The following is a 22,444-nucleotide window of genomic DNA, read 5'->3' as shown; positions in this document are numbered from 1 at the left end:
ATGATTCTTTCTACATGTGTATCTTCCTAAGTCTTAAGGGATATCAACACATGGCTAACATCAGTAGGCTAATATCAACATCAGTAGAAGTTCCAACATCCTAAATTAAGTATGGTCTCAGGTTTAAAAGGAAGGTTTAACTTTTTCCATTCAGAAATTAAGAAAATTTAAATATACTGTAATACAATACCAGATCAATATGGTAGAAATCATGATCTCCAGGTTTGAACTCTTCATCTTCCTCATGATCAGTGAAATCTTCAAATACAACACCTTCAATAAGATTGCTCTGAAATATTAATATATGTACATATTTGAAAATGTAAAATACCATTACTTTAGCCAGCTATAAAAAACACAGCAACATATTAATAAGTAAAGCCTATATTTGGGCTAAAGATTTATGACGATCAAGTCCAACATTGCAGAAGTCAGGTATTCTGCACTTCTGGCAGACAGACACTGGGGTATATTCTTTAATGGGATCAAGATTTACATGGTGCACAAGGGGCAAGAACATGAGGGAAGCAGTTATTGCTATCAGATTCTCTAAGTTTTCCCCTGAAAACTTGGCAAATTATGTCATCTAGCATTAGTCCACACAGCAACATCACCACAGCTCAGTGTAGGTATAGCAAGGCAAGGAGATGGTGGTACAGCAGAACCATGTCAGGTTACTCCTGCTGTCAGTTCATCCATGCAGAAGAAAAAGCCTTTTTTTCTCTTGCACCGGGGAGTGAAGTTGTATCAAAATATAAGTTTCTCTGTAACCTTTCCCCTGAGAAGGTGCAGAGTGCTACTAATACCTGCACTACACAGTAGGCATGCCCTTTTATGTGTCTGAGCCCCCGCTCATCCAATGTGATCAGATGTGATCAGAATGGAGATTCAAATCATTCCAAAAGTCAGAAACAGTATTTTTCTAAAATGGAATTTACTAAAAAGGTAAGATCTTTTTATCCCATTTTAATAGAAATCACTGTCAGCATAGCTGAAGAGAGCCATTATGTAAAAGTAGCTCTCTGTATGAAGAGACAAAAGGAGAAAGATGTTATTTACTTCAATTAATTAAAATACAACAAGTAGGCATTACACAAGAAAACATAATAAGAATACGTACTACTAGAACCTTAATTTGCATTTGCAGAAAAATATACCACAGCAATATTATTCAAAGCATTATTACAGACTGCACAATGACTTACCAACTGTGCTTACAGAATGCAGAAATTTTAATAAAATAGCAGGATATTATAAAACTGCTAGAGATAACAAATATGTTAAAAAAAAGATGTGTAATTCTGCCAAACATGAGAACACTGAAAATACATTTAAAATTTTTACCTTATATGTAGGAAATAAAATTTCCTTCATGTAAGAAATGGGAGCAGCAAATTTTGGTGGAGCTGGAGCCCAAAACATTTTTAAAGCTTCTGGATAAAGGGAAACCTTCAAAAACAATACAGTTCAGTTACCAATTAACAACAAACCAATTTATAAATTTCTGTATTAAATATGAACACAACTATCATGGAATAAAATTCCAGTCATTACTAAATATGATTTTGGAAAACAAACAAAACAATCATCACATGTAATGAAATTTTGAAAGGTACAGGGCTTCTCAGCCTGAATCAATTACCTACCTTGCTCTTTTCATTTTTAATTTGTTACTAGTTAGCATCTTAGCCTTTGTTGTATTTCAGAAAAAAAGAAATAAGACCAGACACACGATATTCTCCATCATATACATTTTACATCACATGTTGTCAAATGCAGAAAAATCAGTAGATCTTTATTTTATAGATGTTTCATACAACAAAAGAACAAAACCAAAAAAAAAAAAAAACTTTTCAGATTTTGTGTCACACATTTATTAAAAATATTTCTTACTTTCTCTCCTAGCAGTTCCAGTTGTGGCTTTTTAAGACAATGTTCAGATATTTTTTGCCATTCTGTTCGACTTTTTGATGTATAAGGGGGAAAGGTATGGATGGTATCCTTTTGGAATTGCTCTGAAATAGGAACACCTTCATAACAAATTCTGCAGCAACAGATAAGATAAAAATAAACCTTAGATGTCAGATATTAAAAGCACAGAAAATATTTGCTGTTATTTAAAGACAAAATTAACTGAAATTTGAATCAAATTGAAAATAATTAATGAGTAAAATATTTTTTCTTAGAAGAGAAAAACTGAAGAACGGAATGACTTAACACACAACAGTAACCTGGTGCTAAGATTGTAATTCTTAAAGTTACATTCCAAACAACTTCCAGAAGCCTCTCATAATCAGATCCCAGGTGTACATTGCGCAAAGCCATTAAAAAAAAAAAAAAAGGCAACACTAAGGTCTAAGTCAGCAAGAAAAGTATTACAGAAGTAACTTCAAGCACAGTAAATACAGCATTTAAGTACTTATGATCAACTATATACTTAAATACCAGGGAACTTATTTCAGTAGGAATATCTGGCTGCTTTTCAATAAGATCTTTTGTGATTACACTGGGGATTGGATTCTGATTCTTTTTTGTTTGCTCATTTTTATAAACTTACTCAAGAGGAATATTTCATATTCTAAATTTACAGTATGAAGTAATTATACATCCTAATTTCTTAGCTACAATTGTTTCAAATGAAAAAATATTGAAAACATTTTTACACAACACTAACTGATAAATGCACATATACACACACTTACACATAATTATATAATTATTCCTTTTTTCTTTTACCTCTATTTCCTTTGCTACCGGCATGTGAAAAGAGAAATTTAGATGTGAAGACTATTACTACTACTAGATCAGTAAAACTATTTTAGAAATTAGAAGCAACAAGTCTATTAATATTCATCATCTGACAAATATTTTTTACAGGATTTATGCACAAAATGGTAACAGATAGTTTTACTTTACAGAGAGTAGAAATTATGTTTATATTTTTTGTCCTTGATTATTTTATAATACAAAAAATACTTAAGTTTTCACTTATATACTGTCTTTACTGTACCAGTAACTATAAGCACAGAATATAATAAATGGAAAAATACATACTACAAGCACTCACTTTCATTTACTCAGGTATCCGTAAAACTAAAATACATTTTACATTGAACACTTGAGTTTTCTCAATACATCAGCATATGCCAACAGTGACATCTACTGGCGTTATTCAAGTTTGGGGTAGTTTTTCTTTAAACACTAATAATACTAATAAAACCAATAATAAAGTTTTCTTTCTGCTTTCATGAAACAATGGGGATGATTTCTATTGGTAGTAAGATCCTTGTCACACGAACACCTGCGATAGGGGACTGGATTTGCATTTACACTAAGGGTAGTGTATTTCCTTTGTAAGACCTATTTAAACTATCACAGCGGTGTATATGAAAGGGGCAGTGGTCTCAACATAACAAACCATCCTTTTTAGCAAAAAAAAAAATGCCTTCCAAATTGAAGTGTGTTTTAATTTTATAAATGAATCTTTTAAAATCAGCAGTAGACCAAAGAGGTAGTTCCTGCCAAAGCAGGAATCATCATTTTGGAAGTAGTTGAGCTGCTTTCTGGAATGCTCAAGTGGAGGTTGCAGTAAAAACACCTACTACCTATCAGAAACAAAAACAAGAACTGAGAACCTAACTCTTGGTAAGTGGCCTTTCTAGTTTTTCCTTTATGCCTAAGTCCTTAGAGGTTCTCAACTTCAAGGTGGGAACCTGCATAAAAGGAGTACCAAGTAAAATTATTTGAGATATAAAAAGGTAGAAAACAATTAGTTGAAAGATACGTCAGCATTTGGTGGTAAGTGATTTAAGTGACAAAATTAAAAAAGACTGTCTATTATTTAGACATTTTTGTAACAAACAGTTTTTAATTCAAAGAGTCTATACTATGAAATAAAATGCAAGCTAATGTGAAGCAACATTCAGACTTATCATTTCTGGGAAAGAGAAACAAAATGAAGGAAAGTTCCAAGCAATAATAATATTGACCTAATATTCTGATCCACTGAGCCATTCTGTTTTCATCTGTTAGCAAAAAAAAAAAAAAAAAAAAAAAAAAAAAAAAAAAAAAGTAAAATCAGAATGTCTCAGGAAGATGCGGGTATTCTGCTAAAGGGAATCCTTCCAAAAAACATAAAGCCCCCAAGTCTGTTAAAATTATCTGCTTCTGACAAATATCCTGCAGTTTGACTTTCCAATTAATATCTTCATAAAAATATATTCTGCTTGCATTTGTGTTCATAACTAAAAAAGTAACATTTTTAAACTTCAGATAACTGATGCCTGTAAAATATACCAAGATAAAACCGAGAACAGAAACAAGGGACTTCAGCTCAACCCCAGGACAGAGACACTTGCAAAGTTTGCATTTTAACAAATTGATGCACCCTGCTCTGCTATATTTTTCATAGCAAAGACAAAACCTTAAAGCAAAATAATTATTGCTTCTTGATCTCATGGACTATAAGGTCCTACCATCACAGGCTTGCTTGGAATTTGCTACAACCAAACAGATCTCACAAATCTCAGAGCTAGTACTGAAAATCTAAAGAAAATAGATCTACTGCTATTTAAATAGCAAAGTCATTTGAATTTTACTACCCACTATACAAATATCATGCTTAACCCTACTTAGATTATTTGCAGTTGTGAAATTAGCCAAATGCAGGGAACTGATCAGTAATGAAATGTGGACAGCTACATTCTTAAAGATGCCTAAACTAGTGTCATATAAATTATACCTGTGACCTTCAAAGTTTACACAGGAAGCCCGTTTTAAAATTAAAAGCCGATGAGACTGGAGTGCCACTAGATGGCAGTGCTCCAAAGAATTTAGTTTTCTAAACTCCGAGTATTAAATGAATTCAGTAAAGGAATTTCAAGCACATGCATCCTTCTTAACTCTCTTCATCGGAGGACAATGCAACTCTCCACTGAAACTTTTCTTTCCAAAATCTCTAGTGAATATTATGCAAAGCTCAGATTCCTCCTCCACTTCCTTAACCTGTTGGCTGCCTCTTGAAAACCAAACCATTTTCTTCTGGATATCCTGTTCTACCATAGCCTCTACGGCCCTTCTCTCCTACTTTTACTCACCTTTAACTGCTTCAGCTTTCTGTGCATTTCAAGGGATTCTATGCTCCAGTCAAATCCCTTCCTCCTATACTCTATATTTCTAACAATGTTGTAGACAAAAACCATAAACAGGTATCCTCTCCATGATTATGAATCAGAGCACAACCCATTAATCCACTCCGTACAAACAAAAAGTCAACTTATCTTCCTCCTGAGATGTCTAGATGCCAGCGCTAGCTCAGCAAGGCTGAAATATAATGATCTCATGAGCCTTTCCCTTCTCAGCCTCCCTCGCTACGGCATCCCCTCACACACCCGAGCTCAGAACCTGGGTATCATTCACACATGTTAAAGGCTTTTTTAAATCATCCTAACAAGCTAAAAATCTGGTATCTAATTTCATATCTCAGTTGCTGCAGCTTCCCTTCCTTAGTCTAGTACTAAGGCTAGTATAACTCTTCTGCTCACCTCCATTCAAAGTGCTATTGCAAAGATCATAGTTCCTTGCTTTGAACATATCATCCCATTGTTTGAAACAACCAAAAAAAGCAAAGCTAATTCAGATATAAGCTGCTTCTCTGCTTTCAAAACCTTCACAACCTTTTCTTTTTCTATCATCTCTAGACCAGTAGAGATGTCACCTTCTATTTTTGAGTGACTTCTGACTCCATAACTGATATCCTACATATCTTTTTTTCCTCTTGTTTTTAACATCTTTTTGCCTTTTCCCATGCTGCCTCTCACACTTGAGGAAAAACTTAAAAACTTAATACAGCTTATTCGCCCTTAAAATGTCTCTTCCACTGTGACCTACAAAATATTTAATGGAAATATTTAATGGCTGGATCACTGCTATGCTAAAAATCCTGTTCCTAATACTGATCACTGTCCTTATTACATCCTTATACTTTATCTGTATCTGTCCAACAAACAAATATGTAAGTAATGCAATGAATGATATCCATATGTACCCAAATTTCTGCCAAATATAGATATTCACATTGACCAAAAGGAAACATCAGTGCATAAGCCTTGCATCCTTATACAAAGTCATGTTTGTTGGGTAGGCTAATCTTGATTGTATTAAAGGAAATCAAAATCTACCAACTTCTGTATGGCAACTTCACAGACTCACATCTCAACGTCAAAGAAAAGCATTATGATCACCCAACCTGACCTTTTGAATAATACAAATAAAAGAATTTCACCAGTGTTTCTGCATCAAGCTCTTTCTTCATCACTATGGCTTTATCAGTATCTCTGGTTGAAAGTCAGTGTACACCCCAGAAATACATCCAGGCTTGACTTAAAGGCTGCAAGTAACAACTCACCCATGAGTGAGCTATTCCAGAAGTTGCTCCCTCTGTTATTATATATCCAAATCTTCCATCTACTCTCAATTTGCCTAGACTGAAATTTCAGCTAGCAGTTTGCAATGCTTTTGTCTAGCAAAACTTCTTCAGTCAGAAACAATATTATGCAGGTAACAAGTTCATCTCAATATCAGGCAGGTAACATCTCAAGCCACCTCTTAAATCTCTTCTATAAAAAACAACATAAGGCTCTTTTTCAAGGTCTTAATGAAGGTATTAAAGCAAAGGAGAAATAACACATGAGTCAATGCTTCTGTTTGCTCCACCACAATGCTATTTGGACCACATTAAGCATCTAGACTCCACACTAAGCACAAAACATTCCTACAACTTGCATATGGAAGAAGAATCACAGATTTAACCCACAGGAAATCTGTTGCCCTTCTCTGGAGCTTTTCAGGGGCTGCTAATGGAAACATCCTTCTATTTCAAATCCAAGGTAGATGCCTCCATTCTTTCAAAGAAGGGCAATGGGATTTTTTTTCCCATTGCAGGACAGTCAGGGTGAGCGGGGAAAAAACATGTGGCAATTTCTACCTATCTATGATAATCCACTATTTAAAAGCACAGACAGGAAAAGAAAATCTGTGGCCTATCAGAGGATTCAAACCTCAGTCACCATTAGATTATTTGACCATTGTGGGTAGAGGAAGTAGTAGAATTGAGCAAAAAAGAATGCAGAAGTTCTGCAGGCAAGAGAGAGAACAAGTGGTGGCATGACTCTGTATCTCGCAGAGTGCTAGAGCACTTGCCAGGAATAGAGGAGCCCCGTATAATATTTCTACTTCGATTTTTTTTTTCTGTTGTAGCCAATATTTTACCTTCTGTATTTGAAGCTAGCTAGTTCATAAAGTTTGGCACAGCCATCTTCAGGCAGTTATCTATCAGACCATGAAGCTCCTCCTTTCGGGATACAATCTCCCCACCTACAAAGCATGACCTCTATTCCCTATTCTTATCCTTATGACCTTGGATTTGTCTGCACTAAAATGCATGTTTTTCAAGTGAGCCCTATTTAACAAGCTATTCAAATTGCCCTGTAAAACAGACTATCTTTATCCTTATTTATCACTCTACCATACTTTGGGTCACCTACAAATTTTATGAGCAATTATTTTATATTTCTGGGGCTGGTGATATACAAGAAATTAAGTAGCAAACTGTCAACCTGAAAGATCACGGCGAAAAACTTAGTGCTCTCATTCTATGGATGAATTCTCAAGATGAATTCAACTAAGAAAAAGAAAAAAAAGGCAAAACATGGACTCAAGTAATAAGCAATGAAAAATGAATTATTCCTTATATTCATTATCCAGCTTTATTTCACACTATTTTAGTGCAAAATATGTCAAAAAAGACAAAGATTGAGAAATTTGTAGGTCAAATATAAAAATTGGCAATGGAATAATATGTGAGTAGGCATATTCTGTCAGCAAATTTGCTGACAGATCATCTTGTCCGATATGTTGCATTGACATTTTTAATGTGATTTTTTCCACTCAAAAATAACGTAACTAACGTTCGTCTTATTCTAATCCAGTTCCTGATACATTAAACACATAGGAGCCTACAGTTGTCCCATGGGCACCCCTTCTCTATGCAAAGAATACCAGGAATCTATCCAAGGCCCCAGTTTTGTATGTGCTTAACTCTGTGTGTGCTTTGAACCCAACAAAACTACACTCAATTACCTAAAGCTATGCTGGTTCCTAAGTGCTTGTAGAATCAGGCTTGATGCAAATGGTCTCTGTGATAAAGGGCTAGTGGGTCTGGACTTTAAACTTTTTGCTTTTGCAGAATTTGACATTCACAGAAAACCTCTATTTGTTCAGCATTTGTGATTTCAATGGGACTTCTCACGTGAGTGGAATGAAGTATCAACATTCATAGATTTATAACCTAAACCATGACATATCTTTTAAAATATAACTACAAAATATGATTTATTTTAAAAATAAACAGCAGACCTTATATTCTGAACAAGATATAAGCCTTTTAGCCTTAAGGTTAGTACTAATTATTTTAAAACATACCTGCCTAAATAAGGCAATCTTTTTTTTCAGTAATTTTCTTTGCCACTTCTATTAAACTACTAAATATTGAACAACCAGAAAAGTTATTTCTTAACAATTAGTTCTTTACAAAATCAAAAAAAAAAAAAAGAAAAAAGTAAGTTCATACCTTTCCCTTTCAGCTTGCTCTTTCATATAAATATTTTTTGAACAGGTGGGTTCTTCTTCCTTACTGTTCAGATCCTCTGCTGTAAATACGACATTGTGACCTCTTCTGTCTAAGGTATGACAGATTCTAGAAGCCAATTGCAAATCAGGAGGCAAAATAAAACTGGGAAAAGCAGTACAGAGACGATGAATCTCTGGATGATGTTGACCTCTAGAAAGGAGAAAAAGAAACATCTATATATTATAAATTTCTATTACAGATGGAGAAGTTTGTTTGTTTTTACAAAAGACAGAACAAAACATAAAATGGTAATTTTAACATAAAAAGTAAATACAGAAGTCAAAATTTTACTTTTCTAACTTAAGCGCATTTACTTGCTACATTGAACATTTAGCCCAAGTACATAATGTAGGTTTATGGCTTAAACTGGGTATGTGAATAAATGTCACGTTAAAATGTTACATGTAGGTTCATCTGCAAACTCTCTCCCCTGACCAACTACCTTGTAAATACTCTTAAAACTCTGAATTATATTTATGACATGCTATCGCTTGAACTTTTTCTTAACTTTTCAATTAAGCTGTTGATTTTAGAGGAAACACAGTGTCTTTGGCTATCTTTGAAAATTTAAAACTAAAAAAAATCTACCATTTAACCCTCCAATCCAAGCTGCACTAAAGGTGACGAAAGTCTATTGACTTCAACAGGCCATGGATCAAGTTCTAAAAACAGACTCCAGCTACTGTATGAACTCTACAAAGTTAATAAATGTCTAACGTGCAGACAGTTATGATATGAAGAGCAGCATATGGAAAGTGTCTGAGATGCAAAAAAATCAGCAATGCATCCCCAAATATATCCTACTTTTAATTAAAGTTCTTAAATGCCTTCACATGTTAAGAGAAAATACCAAATGAAAATGGTTAAAATTCCACTTTGAAATTACACTACATAGTTTTCCGGTTTAACTAGTTTTCTAAGGTTCTCCAGAAACAATGACACTTTCAAAAACTTCTTTGCTTTTTTTTTTTTTTTCCTGAAGAATATGCTTTGTACCATAAAGATATGGTATAAAGGGGAGATCAGCAAGAATTCCAATTAAATAAGGAAAAATACAAATTGAATTTATTATGTGACACCTATTCACACTACAAAAATAATATTTTATATTTGCTTGCCTGAATAGAAAACAACGGTAAAAATTTGACATGCAAGGAGGAAAAACAAAGAAAAACAATGTAATGTAACATATTCCTCTCATGCTTAAGAAATTTTCCTATAAAATAGAGATGAAGGGTTTTTAATGTGCTTTTTTCAGTAAATTTGAGGTTCACTTTTCCTTTCTTGAGAAATACTTTTAAAATGCTTTTTCTTAAGCCATACAGCTTAATAGACAGAAAAGAGCACAGTTACTTAGATCTTCAGCAAGAAGCAACTTGAACAGATCCTACAGTCCAACGCCTGCTAAAATCAGTGCAGTCTTACCTGAATAAGGAGAACAACATTGAGCTTAGGAAATAAAACGTAAAAGTTTTAAAAATGAAATGTCCAGTTTGAAAAGCAGGTCATTGCCACAGTACGCAAGACTGATTACGAATTAAGGTAAACTCGCAGTCATCCCATGTAATTCAATGGATAATTTTTAGGAACTGATTTCATACATTTTGCAGCATAAATGGAAATAAATAACTTATTTTACATGGAAAATCAGAGATTATCATTTTAACAAGTAGATCACATTCAATTTAAAATTAGAAAGAATATTTTATACACATTTTTAAATGGAAAAAATATGCAATCTACATATATGGTATATGGTGTTTTATCTCATGCTATAGCAACTCATTTTACTTTGTCTAAAATACAATTTCAATGTAATTAAAAAATAAAAATAGACAGCAAACAGGTTCCTAAACCTGAATTTTTCACTCAGAGTGATTTCTATAAACAAAGGCATACAGGATTATTTGAAACCTACGCAAGCACTTTTTGTCCACTCTTTTATTCATTTAAAATAATTAATAAAATCAGTAAAGTTTAAATGTATCCTTAATTGGATTGTTTTCTTACTACTTTTGCATTGGAGTTTATTGTTTCATTGAATGAAGAAACTAAATGTTTTATCAATGTAAACTATTTAGGGCATGCTGCAGCTAAAGGTGAATGTTTTTACAGCACACACTCTCCTAAAACAGACTATTTATCATTCTTTGAAAAAAGGGGACATGAAAAAACAATACTATGTGTGTGGCCTACATTGCCTTCACTTAATGCACTAAATACAGGGTTTTTTTAGAAAATCATGCAGTTTCTGCACTGTTGATAATGTGACAGTAACTATTTATTGAAGGTAAAATACTCATTGTCTGTTGTCAGTATTTGTTTTAATATATAATCTGGCTAACCAAATGATCTTTAAGCAATGCAGATAAGCAATGGCATGCAAAGGGTCACTTAAATGCCAATTTGACCGTTTCATAAACTTAAGCATTCTTTTCCCATGACTATTCCCAGCTACTTAATTGAAAGTATTATCCATTTACAAACTTTAGACCTGCCATAAAAAGGCTCTCTTCTGTGTCCAATAGACCTTTCAGGACCCTAAGAACAACAAAAGCTAATAATTAAAGCTTCTTCTTTTTTTTTTTTTTTTAAACCTCAATAAAGAGAGAAGTGAAGAAGCAACTTATGGTACATCTAAACAAAGCTAGTCATAAAGATCTTACTAGCACAGAAGATCATAAAACTGAAGAGTCTCCCTTGACATGGCATGGACAAGATCAGTTAAATTGGAGCACAGTCTGTACTACTTTTCTGATTTGCACTCCTACGGCAGAATGACAGATGCCACCTATGACAAGAGCAAGGGAATAAGCATTTGCCCTTAAATTATAGCTCTCCAAGTAAAACCTCCTGAATTTCACACAAGCACTGACTGTAATACAAATTCAAGTTAATGAATTTTTAATACATCTTGTCTATTTAAAGATGATAGCTTACAGCTGGCATTGCTTATATTAAATTTGTGGTATTTTCCATTGTTTGTTTTTAATTATTTTGATTAGATTATGCTTGGAATTGTATGGACAAATTCAAACCCCCAGTAAGCAACTTGGATTTCTGCTGCAGTCAAGTAGTTTCATCTGCATACACCAGGACTGAATAGGCACTCCAGATTTTACAAACTGTAGATCAGAACTATTTCAAAGAGATAAAGATCAAGTTAAAATCAGAGATACCAAAATGAACTTGATAGTTTGTATCAAATCATGCTTAAAAACTGTAAAGTGTTCAGACCCAGAGTTCTGAGGGTGGCCTTTCTTCTACTCCAAACGTGTCCATCATGCTGAATTTTTAACTTAATGTTTAATATTATTTTCATAATAATGAAATAAGATTTTTAAAATTACTTGACATTTGAAGTTTGAGGAGGCTGCAAAGGTGAAGGTTGTTGTAAATGGTGTTCCTCTTGTAGCTGTCTCTGGTTTTCCTGAGATTTCATGTTCACTATTCTTCTTCCTTTCACTTGCATCACATTTGAGAATGGAATCTAAAAAGTACATGAAGAGAAAATAAAAAAGCTAAAGAAGCTATCTAAGGTGTTAAGTAGCTTCTATGGATATTTTCACACCCACTGTGCAGGAGGACCGGGAGTGAAGGCAAAAAAGCAAATTTGACCATCTGAGAAAACAATTCAACAATTCAGCTAAACTAGAGTAGTTCAGATCCATTGGCCCTGTAGAGATCATTGTCTGCTGCAATTCAGGATATAAGATATACAGTAAAGTAAGATAAGCAACATTTCCAAAATTTCACTTCCGAACAGGATAAAACAGAAGCTTCAAGTAAAATTTAAGCAGACTACAATACCCCTGTAAAGACGGTGCTTCAATTTTCTGAGGTCCCTGTTTACTTTCTACATTCTTCAAAGTTGCAAGGAATGAAGTGTTTGTTTCAGAAAAGAAAGGAACATTTGAAAAAGACAGTTGAGATTCAGATTCTTGAATTTGCAAATCTTGGGAAGACTGATGCATCATTTTTGAAATCCAGCAAGAGGGAAGGAGGGAAGTAGCGAAGGAGGAAAGGAGGGAAGAAAAAAAAAAAAAAGCAAAGCAAAGGGAAAGAAAACAGTTAAAAAGTTTGATAGCCAGGGTGTTAACATTGCTAAAATAAGCATTGTGAAATATGTTAAAAAGAGGAAAAAAAAATCAAAATTATGCTACTATTCAAAACTACTCAAGTTAAAAACGCATGAGTCAATCTAAAATTTTCTTCCATCTTTATGCAAACTCAAAACAGAAATATAAACCATTTCTAAAAGTTAAAACTCCTCAAGATACATATGGTTTAATGGATGAAGCTTTCAGAAAAAAACTCCTTCAGGGCTATGTTTATTCAACACAGGAAGTTCAGCAGCAACAGAGATGTAAGGAATTCCTACTGCTTCCACCTACAGCTGCTCATTCCTATTTACTAGAGCTCCACCTGCTCAGCGTGCCAAAAAAAGTTTTTCACACTGCAAACCAGGTCAGATAACTGATCCACGTTGAAAAACCTAATGCCACCACCCCACCAAAAAAATGTGAGGGGGAAGGAGGGAGAGAGCAAACCAGGTCCCTACCTTTCTTTATAGTGCCTCCCCCGCAGAGATTTTGTCAGGAGGCAGCTCACTGTAGTCCAGGGGTAAGAGCAAATGGCAGGAGAAAGGAACTTCTTAAGTTGGAGTTGCTGCCAGAATGACTGTGCCATAAAACCCAGCCTCAGAATCTTTATATCTGTGATATTTTTTACATATTGCTTTCTGAAATCTGTTAAATATCTTCTTAAAACAGATAGCAGTGCCACTGACATTCTTCTAAACTGCAGTTAAATGCTTGCAAACACAAACTTTACAAAAAATAAACCTGCACATGCATGGCATAACAATGAAAATTATTTTTAAAGTGTTTTGTCTTGAAAAACTTTTCTCTCTCAAAATTAAAATTAAGTCCTCTTTTTGCCCAGCGCTCCCTGATAAATTCAGGTTATAATTCAGTCAGCTGGACTCACAGAAATGTATACAAACCCAGAAAAAAAAAACTGTTTTTTTCAATCACATATCTGGTTAAATTAATCATAAAAGGACAAGACATTACTCTTTGTCCACTCACACAATTTAGAATAGAATAAAACCAGGCATACTGTCTATGTTTACTGGTAAGTTCAGCAAGATCTTCATATCAATCAATTCATGAAAAATATGGCAATATTCATCATTCATAAAGAAGAATATAAAACAGCAAGTAAAAGATAACTGAGAAGTATAGAAGACATCTAAATATATAATTACCATCTGAAAAGGTATACTTAGACTGTTTTAATGTATTAGTTCATTTCTTCCATTGTCTGAAAACACCACCACTGGTTACATTAGCATTACACTTACATGAAGAAATTCAGACAATAGAAGTCAGACATTGGCCGCTTACTGTAGAAAATGGAAGGTGATCAAAATCAAATATAGAGAATAGTCTAACAAAATAAGGAATGTAAAAAAAGTGAAAATACTACTTAAAAACACACATGCTTAAATGGACTGTGATAATAATCCAAGAGCAGGACTATTGCTTGGAGATTTTGAATGCCAGGTAAATGTTTCTGTCATGATTCTGTCGTGCCCAATTAAAATAATAATAATAAATATAAATATAAAATAAAACTTCCCATCAAGAGTTTTGGAATGCCAAGATACTCCAGTACTTTGAAATATGCCATGTAAATTATATAACAAGTAACGGAAAATCCTCAGCACTCGTCTTGATGTATCAGACATCAATGTGACTAATAAAAGGCTGCAGAACAAAAACTACTGTAGCTGCTATTTAAAAGACAAAAAAAAAAGTTCCGTTATCTTGTATTTTCTGTGAAACAGACAAGTAACATGCAAAATTATAACAACTAATGAAAAAGTATGTATTCTTTTGGTATGATTTTTTGTGTATAAGCAAGTTCTCAAGATCATCAGCATAATCAATCGATCTCGAAAATTGTATGGACCCTTCAGCCCATTAAGAAAAGCAAAATTATTTAAAAAAAAAAGATAACATTAAAAATGCCTTTGAATACTAAAATGTATTAAATTGCTCTCATTTCTTATATAATTTGTTCTGCTAATGATGGGATAGAGCATTTAGTTAATACGTATGGGTTCTGAAACACAAATGAGTTTTTTTCTTTCTGTACTACTGTCTTCATCATTATTTCTGCATGTAATAGGGAAGGCATACACTTTCAAATTAAGTTAAATATTTAAATTGCTTAGTACTTCTGTTAAGCAGAACCAAAGTACTCCTGTTAAGTAGAACCAAACTTATTTTACCTTTTCAAATGCCAATCCTGCAAACCACTTTCTGTTGTTAGATCAATGAACACACACTAATAGGTGTTGTTATAACATCACTACTGTAGTACAGAAGTGTCATGCTGCCCAAAATAGTACTGTCTAAAACACATGATCACAGCAGCCTAGGCCTGTTGAATTAACTGTGAAAGTGTTCCACTGGCAGAAAGTGTATAACTTAGAAGTAATAAATAATCCAACTGTTTGAGAGTGCTACAGAGCCCACCATCAGTAAGGTTGTACTGTGTCTGTTTACACATCATTTGGCGTATTCATTTTAGTAACCAATAAATGTAAAGGTACCATCACAGAGTATAGTCTTAGAACTGCTTACATAAAAGATCATTATAAATATTAATTATATGGAGCATTATAGTTAAATAGAAATGGCACATAGGATTTCAACTACTCAATGAAAAGTTACTGAAGGGTTAAAAACACTTATTTTTGGACCTGTAGACATAAAAATCCTACATAGTATTCTTTTTAAAATTTAGCAGATTTTAAAAAAAATATTATAATTTTATTTTTAGTCAAGTCAGTGGAAGAAAGCTAAGGAATCCATCTAGCAGAAATAACCAAGGTAGCACTGCCTGAGTGCTCCTTTGGGAAGGACAGACTGACAGCAGGACTGCCACCATCCCTCCGCCTCCCAGGCCATGTACCTCCTCCTGGGTCTGAGGTGCACAACCCAAGGGAACTGCCCTGTGGCCCCATGCTGACACGAACATCGCGTGCAGTGGCAGTGGGTTTGGGTTCACGCAGCAGCTGCTGGGCAAGCCAGATCCTTGGCTCCTTGGCAGAAGAAGAGCAGCCAACTGGAACCGCTTCGGCTGTTATCACCAGGTCACCTCAGCCTCCACTGCATGGTCATTTTAGCCTCATCACAGAAAGCAGCACTGGAACTAACGTTGATGTTGTCCTGCAAAACATTCTCATATCTCCACAGTTCCTTAGCTCTTCAGAGTAAGGGGCATGCCTCCTAGGGTTTCACTAAGTCTCACTTTGATCTTACATTGACTAGCCCTTGAAACAACCTACTCTGCAGCAATATTACCACCAATACTTTCAGATCTTTTTTTAAATCCTTTATTCATTTGGTTTCTATTATGACTTCTTTTCAAAATCCACATATGCCTTTCCATGTAGCTTGTACTCCTCTCATTTATTTATGGTTAGGCCAAAACCATCTAGTATTTCTTCACATATAACTATGTGATACAAATATATGTAATTTTTGTTTTTCCTTCACATAATGTTGTAGCAAACTGCAGTACTTTTGTTTTGCACTGACCATATGATACCCTTAAGGTACAGCAATCATTCATGTTAAAAGTTGCAGAAAGAACCAAACTAGGGTGTGGTTTTAGTGCCTGTTGGTCCTCTTGAAATACCAGAACCCCAGGAACTGACAACATTCGAGAAAAGACATTACTTGGCCTTAGTAACAAACTTGTCATCAGTAGTCCTGTCTCTCTAAACTTGTACGTGCCCTCTGTTAAAAAAATAATAATTATTATAATAATTAAGAAAAAAAAGCTCAATAGATTCAATATCTTATTGACAGTTTTTCTAATGGGTAAAATACTGCAAGGCAAAAGAAAAAAAAAAAGGATGTTGAGTACTGTGATATTTTACAGGAAGGCATCCAGTTGTTAAATGTAGATGGGAGTCTATGTTGTTTCACTTGTAATCTTATTTCCAATCTCATAATTAGAAGCCTAACCCAACATCTGACCGAATGAACCTTAATTCGTTTTTTCCTCTAAGCTTAAGCTGCAGGACCAGTATGGAGACCTGTTTTATAGGAGAGTCTTCTTTTAAAGGGCAGGTGGTGAGAAAAAAGCTTGCAGAGCTCTACATACTCTAAAGCATCAAAACCTTTAAGCATGGGAAAACTATTGCACTCTCGCAATGGCACTAAACCAGCTTACCTGTTTCACTTGCTTAATATCTGTTGACAGTTCCTTAGGCTGAGATTCATTTTCTCCTGCTTGAGATTCTTTTTCAATTACTGGTGTCTTTTTAGGGAACTAAAAATTCCATCGAAAAGGGAAAAGCACAATATTTTGTCAAAAAACCCCTTTGTCCTACCTGGCAAATTATTCATATGCATATATGAATATATATTTATTGATAAGAAATTATTCATTCACTGTACACATGTATTTTACGGTGCAGCTGGAACACTGCAACAATTTTATCTTAAGCCAAATGTTTCCTCAATGGCCAAATGTATTTACACAAATAAATACAGTAAAAGGCAATGATTAACACTAAATAATAATATTTATAAAGATTTCTTATAAAAAAAAATCTAGTCTGTTTCTCCTACAATACTTCCAAAACATAAGTAGATATACGCATCATAAATATATATCAAGAAATACATGATCCTTTAAAGTGAATGAATTATTAGTACCTCTAAATACTGCCCAAGCACCAAACATATCTATTTTTAAGTGTTTAAACTTAAAAAACAGCTTGAATGCAAGGCATAGAATGACCAGCACTAGCGTGTATAAGTATAGATGAACTTCTCTTGACTCCAGGGCCCTAATCCTTGTACTACTTAAGCGGAATTCTGCACAGGTAGAGAAACAAAAAGAAAAACAGGAAAGCAAGAAAAAGAAAGGTATACTTATGATTAATGAAGTACTAAAATATTTTGAAGCACAATTTCATTTCCCTCAGTTTTATCAGTTTAAAATATGAACTACCTATCTTAACAACACTGCAAGTAAATAGAAGAACAAATAACGTATTATATTTTAACATTCCTAGATAATGCAGAATGTTACCAGACTTGGTTGGCGAAAACTTGGCAGCACTCCTTGGCTAGCTCGAGGTTCAGTTTTCTCTTCCTGATGTTCAACTGGTGCCTGCTTTACAAGCAAAAGAAGAAAATTAGCATTGAACAAGAATGCATAATGGATTATTCACACTACCTTACAGAACAAAATGCCATCAAAACAAAATATATGCATGGTTTAAAGATTGCAGTCTTCACTATATATTTGGTTTGAAAGCCTCAGCTATATTCATAAACAAATGACCTTCAGCTCATATTTTGCAAAGATTTACACACATGCTTAACTCATTACAGTTAATGACTTCTTGCTTAAAGTCGGTTAAAAAGCAGACTGCAGTGTTCTGTTATTCATATCCTCCTCAGGAGGAAAACAGTAACTGCCTCACTAGGAGAAAAGCTACTACAAAATTTAGAGTTGTTCTCAGCTCTACTAAGTACTGCTATCCCTGGTCAAAGGAAACAGTGCCCCATGTCCCCTTTTGGCTCCAGTACAGCAATACTAAAAAAAAAAAAAAGGGCAACAAAACCCCACACCAGCTCGCCAGCGAGATGCCAGCTGTAAGGGCAGTGCGCTTCCCGAGCGCGGCCAGCACACACGCAGGTGGCTCAGCACACACTTTACCCTTTGTGCCATGTACTGCCTTGCAGAACCAAGTGCTCAAGATAGCAGCAACAAACAAAAGCATTACATTTATAAAGTTCTCACAAAACTGCTACATAAAAAAAATTCTAAGTATTCCAGTATTTCTAGGAAAAAAAGAAAATCACAAATAAATGCAAGAACTCGTTTAAGATGTTAATTGAACATATGCTGGAAATAATCCGTAGCTTCCTGAAAGGGAAAACTTGGGCTGGCACTGCAGTTTCATTTGCCATTTCCCTGTGAGAACCTTCACTGGATTTCTTTTTCTATTGAATGCATTGTGCACCTAAAAATCTAAATATCAATTTTCTTAATGTCTAGGATTTTTTTATGTTGGACTAAATATAACATACCACATAAAAAGCATATACCAATTCTTAACATTGCAAGTTTCTCTTGCATATTACAAAATAAAAAGGAAACAGAAAAGGAGTGTTCAAGACGAGAAAAAAAAAAAAAAAGATAAGTGCATATACTACCCAAAATATGTAAGCTAAAATACAGAAAAAGATGTGGTCTTTCAGAATGCTGCATACACTGGCATCTTTTTACCCAAAGCCTTAGTAATTCATCTACATTTGGCAGAAGAGCGAATAAGCAGAAAAGCTCATACAACATGTTCTTTTAATCCCTGTGACATCAAGGATAAATAAATACAGTAAGGATAATAATCCCTCAGCCTTAAAGGAATAGATTTGATGATACTATCTCAAACTATAACCTTCCTCCTCTTTGCAATATGTGTTTCAAACATGGTGAACGCCATAGCCTGTTAACCATCCCCTCAGCAGCCTTTCCAACATCCAAGAGTGTAGCCAAGTGTAATTCTTGCCCTGTACATCTTATCATCCTGCTTATCGTTCCTTTCGTCAACCGCATCAACTTAGTTTCTAAACCATGACAGGATTTGTAAGTTACAACCTTATTTTTGTTGTTGTTGTGTCAAAACAGACTTATATGAACAAACGATGCCTCCATCCTGTTTAAGACATTCGTGCGTGTTAGGTGACTGCTTCCCTTTGCTGGGTGGGGCGTTTTCCCTTTTGTCCACTCCCATGGGAGAATTGCAGGCACAATGCCACTCTGTTATTTTAATAAAATTATGTGTACTGTGCATATATGTACTATGGGCAGTGTGTTTGTATTAGCAAGGCCAAAGAGATGTGATCTAACTTCTGGAAAGAAAAGCGTTGAGAACTGCAACATCTCTTGATTCCTGTGGGAATCTGTTCTAGAGGGTTCTGCTGATTCTTGAGGAAGCTGTTCCCTCAATAATTTAACCTAATGATGAAAAAAACGACCTATTGTGCTTTAAAGGCAGTTTTATTTGCCATAGGCTTCCTCCTGTGGGTTTAAGAAGGTAAGTACCTTCACGAGAAAATGCTCTTATTTCATGAGAAAACATTTTAATATTTCAAATAACATTAATGTTAGTGATTGTGTGTTTGTTGCTGAAAATATTCACTGAGAGTCTTCACATACAGAAAATTAATATTTAATAACTGTAAATATATCTCTCAAGATATTTTGATCTAGTATTTCTTTGATTCCTCATTTAACACTTGCACGCTATTACAATGAACAATTTTCCTATCTGTTTTGATGATAGAAATCTGTTACCAGTCACAAAAGACCTGATGAATGACAGAAAGCAGTCAGTCTAGGTATATGAACCTGCAAATTACTTAAAACATTTCTTTATCATGGCAAACTTAAACAGATTATTTATATACATGCGTACATAATGTCTAAAAATTACCCTTTACCCCTTTGACAAAGCTCTGGACTCTGGGAGATTGCAATCCAGCTGATCAAAATCAATTCATTCTCATACTATAACAGCACCTCACTGACCTAATCAGGATTAGGCCTCTTGGAAAAAAATAAAATAAAATAAAATAAAAATAAAATAAAATAAAATAAAATAAAATAAAATAAAATAAAATAAAATAAAATAAAATAAAATAAAATAAAATAAAATAAAATAAAATAAAATAAAATAAAATAAAATAGGAGCAATGTGAGTTAACCGTTTCAGAATTTTTCATTCGACTGAGATAGGTGGGGTCCGCTGCTGAGGACTGAGCAGCTCCCTTCAGCAAGTGGCAAGAGACCATCACACTCCTCTCTATGCCACAAGAAACCTTCCTGAGCCCAGTCAGCACTGTGCACTTCCTGAATTCATACTGGAAAAGCTGCCTCATAATAAAAAGTATCATGGTCTTGATCTAGCTATTTTTTAATAGATGCACGAGCATGCCTGCAAGAAGTACATTCCATGAATCCACTGTAAGCGAGAAATCAGAAAACTAATAGGAAAAAATAAAAAGATCTATTAGAGAAAAAAAAAGTCTCAGGTTCATGTCCATGAAACTTAGAGATGCAGCTTAGAGCACTTCGAAGGCAAAAACACACAAACAAACAAAGAAAAAAACTGCTTACCAGAAAGTAACATATGATCTGTTACACATTTTAAATCTCAGATGAAATATAAAAGCATACATAGCAAATACTAACTAAATAAGATTACACTAATGAATAAATACGAACAAGTCTGTCTCTTCTTAACTTTTAACAATAATTAGTTTTCATTCAACCACACTTGAGGAGGCATTAAAGGAAAAATCTCCTTGAGCCCTCACGCTAGAGCGTAACTGACAAGAGCTAGAGATATTTTTATATGAAAAATGAAACTATATTTTATGTTGGCTTACAGCTAGCACAGTGCATTTCATAGCTCTTATTTAACAGGAGCGTTCAATTAGCTGCTATTTTTCCAAACCAAAAATATTCTTCTAGTTACCACCTTCACAAGCTCATATGAGCTACCAGAAAACTGATCTCTGAAAACAATAAACTAACTAAAGATGATGAGCTGCAGGATGTTTTAAACTGAAGACCATGAAAATGCATTTCCGCAATGAATAAAAACTCACTCCTATGGGTAATAAAGACAACAGAGCAAGTCCAAACACTGAAAGAGATATTACAATTATGATAAAAAATGTACTTTCCAACAGAAAACATGGTGGGAATCATTATTCGTAACTGATTTCCCTCAAGGTTACCAAAGGAAACACAGCTAAATACTAATGCCCCGCTGAGCTGGGCATTATATGTGAGCCACTCCTCACATAATGCTCTTTTCTTTTCCTATTTCTCTATTCTTTTCCTACATATGTCTGTCTCATTTAAAATAATACATTTCTTACTTTTTTAGAGAAAGTAGGTCTTGAAGCTCAGCGTAAAGTAAATAAATCATGCATAATAACAAAGGATAGTCAGATTCTTCATTCCATTTAAAAAGGTCACTTAAGTTCACAAGATAGCTGCTGCAAATGCCCTTGATTAAAAAAAAATAGTGATCAACAAGAGTGTGATTGATTCTCACTAATGCAGAGAATGAAAGCTACACTTTACATTCTTTTATGATCATGGAGGATCTCGCTTAGATGATATTTTGATAGGAAACAATGTTCACTGTTCTTTCCTAAAGCACAGGCACACAAGCTTTTCCTCAGTCTCACACACTTCCTTGCAGAGGCCATGGCTGCTCAAAAAAAGTCCTTCAGTCTTCATGGGTCTCATGGGTTCACCCCATGGCATCTCTATAACAGCAAATGTTGGTGTGGATAGCAAGTGCAGTACTGTTTCTCACGACACGAACTTCAGCCCTCCTGGAAACAGAATAAAACTATCTATCTTGCTCAGAGGGGAAAAAACAGACACCTGATAATAAGTTATAAGTCTAGATACAAACGGAATCAGTCACTTCCTGGTGAAAATCTTGGACAGTCTTCTGTAACATCAGCCCAGTGCCTAGTCTTATTGATAGGTCCTGCTGTAATTAATTGAAAGGACAGCAGTTTACAGAGTTTGCTTAACTGTGACAATGCAGAGTACTCTTAGTAAGACTTTCACAAAGGTGAACGATAACAACTAAAAGAAGGATACTCTATATTCCAAATGTGTTTAATGCAC

General features: G+C 34.4%; 1 protein-coding gene across 1 annotated transcript in view; it reads right to left on the bottom strand.

Annotated features, from left to right (window-relative positions):
• Window positions 1–22,444, bottom strand: part of TTC6 (tetratricopeptide repeat domain 6) — a 55,115-nt gene that overhangs the window by 31,495 nt on the left and 1,176 nt on the right. The window contains 7 exon segments of the mRNA XM_088529231.1: window positions 201–289; window positions 1,345–1,449; window positions 1,894–2,044; window positions 8,630–8,839; window positions 12,040–12,179; window positions 16,943–17,029; window positions 17,810–17,893. Coding sequence (XP_088385357.1) covers window positions 201–289; window positions 1,345–1,449; window positions 1,894–2,044; window positions 8,630–8,839; window positions 12,040–12,179; window positions 16,943–17,029; window positions 17,810–17,893 — 866 coding nt within the window.

The sequence above is a fragment of the Tinamus guttatus genome, unplaced genomic scaffold (assembly GCF_059628265.1).
Source record: "Tinamus guttatus ecotype Peru unplaced genomic scaffold, ASM5962826v1 Tinamus_guttatus_pri_ptg000327l, whole genome shotgun sequence".
In the NCBI taxonomy this organism is placed as follows: Eukaryota; Metazoa; Chordata; class Aves; order Tinamiformes; family Tinamidae; genus Tinamus; species Tinamus guttatus.
Note: the sequence above shows the minus strand (reverse complement) of the source record. Positions and strands in the feature narration are given on the sequence as shown.